This window comes from Myotis lucifugus, unplaced genomic scaffold (assembly GCF_000147115.1).
Source record: "Myotis lucifugus unplaced genomic scaffold, Myoluc2.0 scaffold_62, whole genome shotgun sequence".
Classification (NCBI taxonomy): domain Eukaryota; kingdom Metazoa; phylum Chordata; class Mammalia; order Chiroptera; family Vespertilionidae; genus Myotis; species Myotis lucifugus.
The window spans coordinates 1,638,963-1,647,225 of record NW_005871110.1 but is presented as its reverse complement, the minus strand read 5'-3'; the positions used below and the strand labels follow the sequence as shown (position 1 = coordinate 1,647,225).

General features: G+C 38.4%; 1 protein-coding gene across 2 annotated transcripts in view; it reads right to left on the bottom strand.

Moving 5' to 3' along the window:
• Window positions 1-8,263, bottom strand: part of CABCOCO1 (ciliary associated calcium binding coiled-coil 1) — a 107,229-nt gene that overhangs the window by 90,198 nt on the left and 8,768 nt on the right. For both annotated transcript variants that reach the window (XM_006089709.3, XM_023754608.1), the window contains exon 3: window positions 4,092-4,261. In XM_006089709.3, the coding sequence (XP_006089771.1) occupies window positions 4,092-4,261 (170 nt within the window). The remainder of the gene's footprint in view (window positions 1-4,091; window positions 4,262-8,263) is intronic.

Genomic DNA, 8,263 nt, shown 5'->3' with positions numbered 1-8,263 from the left:
TACACCCTGTCACACACAGAGCAGGGCAATCAGGGGGTTGGGACGCCGCACCCTGTCACACACAGAGCCGCAGGGTTATCAGGGGGTTTGGGCGCTGCCCCTGTCATGCTGATCCAGTGCCAGGAGGCTCGCTGCTCCGCTGATCCCGGTGCTGGGAGGCATATTACCCTTTTACTATATAGGATAGAGGCCTGGGGGCCAGGCTGGTTTGCCCTGAAGGGTGTCCTGGATCAGGGTGGGGGTCCCCACTGGGGTGCCTGGCCAGCCTGGATGAGGGGATGATGGCTGTTTGCAGCTGGTCACACACCCTTCAGGGTGGGGGGTCCCCACTGGGGTGCCTGGCCAGTCTGGGTGAGGGGCTGAGGGCTGCCTTAAGGCTGGCGATTGACTGAAGCTCCCAACTGCTCCTTTTTTTCTTTTTTTCTATTCTGGGCCAGCTTTAGCTCTGGCTCTAGCTCTGAGGCTTCTGCTGGTTTGTTTGCGGTCTATAATCGAAACAATGTAGAACTCCAGCTCTGAGATCCCTGCGGTTTGTTTAGCTTCTATATTTGTTACAAAGTTTTAAACTGCCAGCTCAGAGGCCGGCAGCACAGGCGGGGAACGTTGGAGTCCTCCTTCACTGAAGCAAGCAAGCCTCATGTTCGCTTCCAGCTGCCTGGCTGCCGACCGCCATCTTGGCTGACAGTTAATTTGCATATACTCACTGATCAGCCAATGAAAAGGGTAGCGGTCGTACGCTAATTACCATGTTTCTCTTTTATTAGTGTAGATACTTAAATGCCATTTAACAAAGAAAAATCAACCAAAAAAATGAGTTTGCGTGTCACCTCTGACACGCGTGTCATAGGTTCGCCATCACTGCCCTAGAGTGACAGTTTCTCAGACTTTTCTTGTTTTTAGTAACCTTATCAGTTTGAGAACTATTGCTCAGATATTTTGTACAATGTTCCTCAATTTGGATTTGCCTGATGTTTTCCTCATGGTTAAACAGGAGTCGTGGGTTTTGATGGCTTTGCTTAATTTTTTTAATGTTTTTGTTGATATTTTAGAGAGAGAGGGAGACTGATAGATAGAAACACTAATGAGAGAAAAACATCATCAATCGGCTGCCTCCTGCATGCCCTCTACTAGGGCTCGATCCTGCAACCCCAGGCATGTGCCCTGACTGGGAATGGAACTGGTGATCTCTTGGTTCCTGGGTCTATGCTCAACTGCAGAGTCACACTGTCAGGGCATCTGAGAGGGTTTGTTTTCTCACTGTTGAGTTTTCAGAATGCTTTACATATTATAAATACAAGTCCTTTGTCAGATATGTAATTTGTAAACGTGCTTCGTGTTTCCCGTCTGTAGCTTGTCTTTTAATTCTTTTAACAGTGATTTCATAAAACAAGTTTTAAAATGTGATGCAATCCAATTTACCAATTATTTTCTTTTATGGGTTAGGTTTTGCTGGTAATTTCTAAGAACTTCTTGTATAACCCCAGGTTGTGAAGATTTTCTCCCAATGTTTTCTTCTAAAATATTTACTGTTTTCTGGTGTATTGTTCTGTAAACATCAATTAGATCCAGGTAGTTGATGATGTTTTCCTTTCAGTTTAACTTGCTTGTGGTCCAATCAGCCTTTTGAATTGATAGGTTTTATCTTCTGCCAAATTTGAGACGTTTTTAACCATTATTTCTTCAAATGTTTGATCAGCACTGTACTCTCTCCTGTCTTTCTGGGACTCTGATAATATGTCATTAGAACTCTGATTGTCCCACAGGCTCTGAGGTTTGGTTCATGTTTTCTCTGCATTGTGCAGACTGGATAATTTCTATCACTCTATCTTCAAATTCCTTGACTTTTCCTTTGTCTCCTCTCCATTCTGTTATTGGTTTTACCCAGAAAGATTTTAATTATGATTATTATATACTTTGATTCTAAAATTTCCATTTGTTTCTTCTTTATATCTTCCACTACTCTCATAATTCTTTGTATTTCAACATTTGTTTCAAGAACATTCACTTGTTCATTTAAGCATTTTTATAATAGTTGTTTTGAAGTTTTTGGCTTATAATCTCAATATCCTATTTATCTTATTGTTGGCATCTATTTATTATTTTCCATGCAAGTTAGGATTTACATAGTTCTTTGTTTATTAAGTAATTTTGGCAATGTTGTTGAAAGAACATGTTTAAAGGAATGTAGTATTCACAGATTCTATAAACATTTGTTTCACAAGGAAAAAAAATAGCCAAAGTCTGTCTTTTTTATAATTTACTAAAAATTCCTTTTTGGAAGATTGTGGTTTAACACTTGAAATTGAAACAATATTATATTATTTATCATGTCCCTTAATTACAAATTATGTATCTTGAATTATAGTACTGGAAAGACTGAATCCTCAAGACTAAGTACCTAGGACTTCAGTTTTTATTTTCACTTTATACCCTGTTTCCTATGTGCAGGATAATTGAAAATCAGTCAGTTATCATATTTGTTTTCATTACCAAGTATAATTATTTTATCTGCTATTGGTATAGTTGTTTAACATGACACTAAATACTTAAGTAAAAGCAAAGATGAAATCCTCCCCCTACATATTTAAGTAAAAGCAAAGAAGGAACATAACTTCTTTTCCCCACAATGAGAACCACCAATTCTTTCTTTGTAAAGGGTGACTAGGAGCCATAAGAGTACACAGGGCATGCGTGGATTCTTTATAGTCTTGCTAACTCACTAAAAACTGCCCCTGTACCAGTATATTCAGAAATTGATACATAGAACAGACTAGGCCAGTGATGGTGAACCGATGACACGCGTGTCAGAGGTGACATGCGAACTCATTTTTTGGTTGATTTTTGTTAAATGGCATTTAAATATATAAAATAAATATCAAAAATATAGATCTTTGTTTTATTGTGGTTGCAAATATCAAAAAATTGCTATATGTGACACGGCACCAGAGTAAAGTTAGGGTTTTTCAAAATGCTGACACGCCGAGCTCAAAAGGTTCGCCATCACTGGACTAGACTTTGTGTGAGCACAAGGCATCCATAAATTTTGCTAGGATGATGGTAACAATTTTTTAGGGGGAGCAAGGTCTCTAACTGCTCAGTTGAAAACAAGAAAAAATAGAAACAAACAAGCAAAAAAAGGCAAACAACCAAAGAGAAATGAAACAAAGGAAAGGCAGAGAGGAGGTGGAGACAGGAGGAGTAAGAGAGAGAAAGGAGAGGCGTGGGGGAGGGCGGGAGAGAAAGGGGAAGGAAGGAAGGAAGATGCCTCCCAAGTGACACTTTCAGTTGAGACACCAACACCTTTACATTTATTTTGCTCAGGGCCTTTTGGTTTCACAGTCTGAGGCCCAAATTCCAGTTCTGCCATTTCCCAGCTCTAGACCTTGTTCTCAGGACTGCCTGCTCAACTCTGAGACAGTGGTTACCACACCCCTGTAGGAAGGAGATGCTCTGAGATTCAGTAATGCATGTTAAGGGTTAGGACCAAATACAGTACCTAGACCACAGAGATGGCATTAAATAAAGTATATTTCCTTCTTTTCCTCCTTCCAAGAAGCAATTCTATTTATTCTCAAACAAAAGTTATCTCATTTAAAATTGCTCCAGGGAAGAATTTGCAATCTGCCTGTAGTAACTGATTGCAATGTTATATAAGAAAAACAGTCACAAAATCTAAGTGTATGTGAGTAATGTCTATTTAATGGAGGTTTGAGATTGACCAAAGTACTTCCTCTTTTAGTCCTCCTGAGATATTCCAGGAATATTTTTAGGTAAGATGAGATGAAAACTACTCAAACAATGAAAAAAATACCCAACTAGATCTGAACTACTTGATAATTTTTGGATAGATGCCACTGAAAAGATTTTAAAATGAAATGAATATATCTTTGGTAATTTAATTATTAAGAGACCTTTATATTGTTTAATATTATTTGAACTTTTACAACTTAATGAAAATATGACTATGGTTTTGCTACACCAAGGAAAAATATAATTTTCACTGAAGGAATCATAATACAATTAGGAACTTTGCTTGACAACACAACTTAAAGAATATTTCCTTTCTTTGAAAGAAAGAAGAAAGTACTTACCTCTAAGATTATGAAGTAAGACATCTAGTAAAGTCATAAATTTTGAGTACTGCAGAACAGAAAAGTCCATGCCTCTAGCCCACAAAAATCCAGATACATAATAATCTAGTAGAATGGCTTCTTTTAAACAGGTTTTAAGATTTTTGAAATTCAGAAATGTGGCAAATTTTCTGTAACAAAAAGAAAAATTCAGGAATTGAAATTAGATTAAATATTGAACAGTCCCTTTTCTAAGTTTTAAAAACATACATATTTTTTGGAATGAAAATTCTATAATGCCTATAATCTTAAAATATTCATATCTAAATTCTAAGTCCAAAATGACATTCAAAAGAGCAACAGAGAGGGAGAGAGGGAAAGGGAGAGATAACGAGGGACTAGGGAAGAGGAAAGGGAGGGGCAAGAAGAGAGAGAGAAAGAGGGAGGACAAGGGGCAGAAGAGGGGAAGGGAGAGAGAGGAAGAGCATATCTCTATATATAAAAGGCTGAGTGGCTGACTGGCTGGTAGGAATGACACACACTGACCACCAGGGGCAGATGCTCAACACAGGAGATGCCCTGTGACAGCAACTTTGCAGAGTGCCCTCTCACACTCTGGGACCCCTCGGGGGATGTCGGGCTTCCGGTTTCAGCCTGATCCCCGCAGGCCAGGCTGAGAGACCCACCTGCTGGGAGGACCCTGCTCACTCTGCAGATGCCCTTCGAGGCCCGGAGCCACCCCAGGTGCTGCAGGCCGGGGAGGGACTGCAGGAGGTTGGCTCCAGAGCATATCCCGCCCTTCTAGCCCAGTCCCTCCCTGCCAGCCACCTTCTAATTAATTTCCTTTCAATGTGCACGAATCCATGCACCAGGCCTCTAGTAAAAATATAAAACCCTTTTTGGTCTTCTTGCTCTTCCTCTTCATTCATTTCTAATTCTCCTTCTCCTAGTCTTCCCTTCTCTTCTTCCATCTTTGAAGTATAGCAACTTAACTACTATTTTTTTTCTCTGAAATTCATTATCTTTTCCTATTATACAATCAAGTTTCTTTTCCTTCTGACAATGTTCTGGAATTAGATTGTTAAAATTTGTTCTTTTTTTTAAAAAATTCCAATTATGTATATTTACTCATTTTTTTCTATAGCTATAATTTTCTATTTAACCTTCAAAAATGTTTCATATCAATTTTCTTTTAATTTTATATACTTTTCTCATTATTGTATTCTATGTCCCTCAGTGTTTTCAGAGTGTTAATTCTCCCTTGGGCTGCTTTATAAATTGTATCTCTGCAACATTGTTTTCTTCCTACTCTGTTTTACCCATTTTGTCACCTTTTATTTTGTATCTCTTCCTTTAGTTTTTGTACTCTGATTTACCTTGTGGTGACTGCTTCCCATGCATTTTTTTAAATTCATGATCAATATTTTACTTTTTTTTTTTACCTACTCATGGCTATATTTTTCTGATATATGTTTAATGTCTACAAGTTCTTTACCCTACTCAATTTTTTTCCCCTTGCTATGTCTTGTATGCATATTCCTTATTTAGCACTCAGACCTGGCCATATTACAAGCTATTTTCTGTATGACATAAGTTCATGTCAATGAGTCTAGTTTTATTTTTTTAATTAGTGGGGATAAAGAAGAAAGAAGTAAGATACGATTTCTTTACTATCACATAAACAACCTATTGCTTGTGAATATGGGAAGCATCTGCTCTCATCTCTGCATCCTGATCCTGTTGTTGTACCCAAGGCTTCTGGAAATGCATTTCAAGGTTTTCTCTTCCCCTAGGAGAGTGAGTATAATTTTACCTCAGTCTAGGGTCTTCAGATGTGTGTGTATGTATGTATGTATATATGTGCTCCCAGTCCTTTCTCCTGCACTTCTGTTTCCAGCAGTTCATCTTCCTTCTAAGTGTACTCTTCATCTGCCATCTCTATGTTATGTATTTAAAAAATTAAATATTTGGCCTGAATAGTTACATGTATGCTCAGTGTTTGTATGTAAATGAAGGTAACTACTTGTGTAAGGATATTTTGGTGAAATTTCTTTGGCATCCTCCACCGCTGCCTCTCTCCGCTATCCCCTGCACCTCTTCTCCTAGTACCATTTAGATGTTAACCTTCAATTTGAAGTGCAGGACTAAGTATTTAACATTTCTATTCTTGGTTCAGTTATTTCACCCCAAAGGAGATTATGCAGGGAAGCATTTGGAGCAAGATACTACTGTGGTTTGACTGCAGCTTCTATACCCTACTGTCAAATTTGTAAGCTTTTCCTCTGGGGATAAGGAGAGACGAAGAGGGGAAAGGGGAGAGATGGCCACATCTGTAGCATGAGAAAATGCAGGGAAAGAGAAAGATGCTTGATAGTGACTTAGGAAGTTTGCCACACTGATAAGCGCTGTAACTATCTCACCAAGAATTTCAGTAAAAATATTACATTATTCTTGCATGCTCTTGACATTGGAGTGCATTTTATTTTTTAAATATGATGATATGCAGAAATAAGCCTTAAGGCAAGAACTGAACAGCTCATGGAAGCCCCATTATAGAAAGGTTATTAAAAGATCTCAGTGTTATTTCTGTATTTAAAGAGTTATTTTAAATGTTGTTCCTATCATTGTTTCAAACAAGATTTGAGTAGATCTATTCATAAAATCAGAGTTACATTAAAACATAATTGATAGTACTTAGGAGACCATGAGAAATGTACCCAGACATTTAGCTTTATGTGAAGTATATTCCACAAATATGTTTTAATGATCCTTTAATGTTTTACTTGGTTGGCTGCTTTCATGGAGTACAACTTTTAATTTTAAAAGGTAGAAAATGTGCTAATTTCCTATAATTTATTTTTAATAGGTATATAGCTTTGCAAACTGTATGATTTTGGCATACTTCTGTCACTTAGTGACAGGATACCTAAATTATATTTCTGTTATGTTGATTAAAGGTATTTAATCCCCATTTATAATAACACTATTTTAACTGAAAAATGAATGATTGATTGTAAATATTTCAGGATTACTGTTACAAAATTCACTTAAAAAAACACAAAAAATTACTTTGCAGAACAATGACTCCTGACATAACACTGGTGTCATTTATTCAAAATTGATGTCTTAAAATCTGAGATTACTTTAGGTGAATTCTATTAATGAGACAGTTTAAAAGGTCCACCTATGTTAAAGCTGCTTGTTTCTATAGTGCTAACTTCTGTATCAACATCTGTATCATTTCCTTTGTCCTAGACCTCATCTCTTAAAGATTAAAATACTTTCAGAATTTAGATCATAAACAACAAAAAGAGCCAATAATTGAAAAAGAAAAGATTGTCACAGAAGGTATGATACACAGCACAACTTAAGATGCGAAATAAGTCTAAAAATCATTTGTCTGCAATACCTTTTATTTAATATTAATTGCATCTAACATAACATCTTTTAATATTTTAAAAAATACTTTGTAAACGATATTAAATATGTCATTTGCATCACATTATTTTTTATTAAATAACTAACTTTTACATTTCAATGACCAACAACATTTGGGATTACTTAATAAGAGAAAATAATATTTTACTTAAAGCATAAATAATCAGTGATGCTGATGAAATGAATGAATTTTACTAATCAATTCCTACATTAAAAGTCAGAATTCCCAATGAGCATTCATTTCTACAAAAATGGTAAAATCATCATGAAATACTTGTTTTAAAATCAGTAAAGATTTTTATTGACTAACTAGAGGCCCAGTGCACTAATTCATGCACAGGTGGGGTCCGGTCAGCCTGGCTCCAATCTGGGCGGACTGGGTCTGGGCCTGTCGAGAGGAGGAGGAAACAACAGGAGGTTGGCCGGCCAGTCTGCCCCAATCGGGGTTGATTAGGGCAGGGCCGGGCTGGCTGGGGGTAGGGGCCACAGGCGATTAGCCAGAGCCGCGCCCCTGATTGGGTGGGGGGGGGGGCTGATCAGGTGTCAGTGGCTGGGGGAGGGGCTGTGGGAGGTTGGCTGGCCAGCCCCACCCCACATTGGTGTGGGGGGGGACCGATCGGGAGCAGACTTGCTGGGGGGAGAGGCTGCAGGCTGATCGAGGTGGTGGGGGTTGATTGGGAGAGGGGCCAGCTATGGAGAGGGGCTGTGGTGGGGGGCCAGCCGGCCCCCCCCCCAAATGGGGTTGGGGAGGCCAG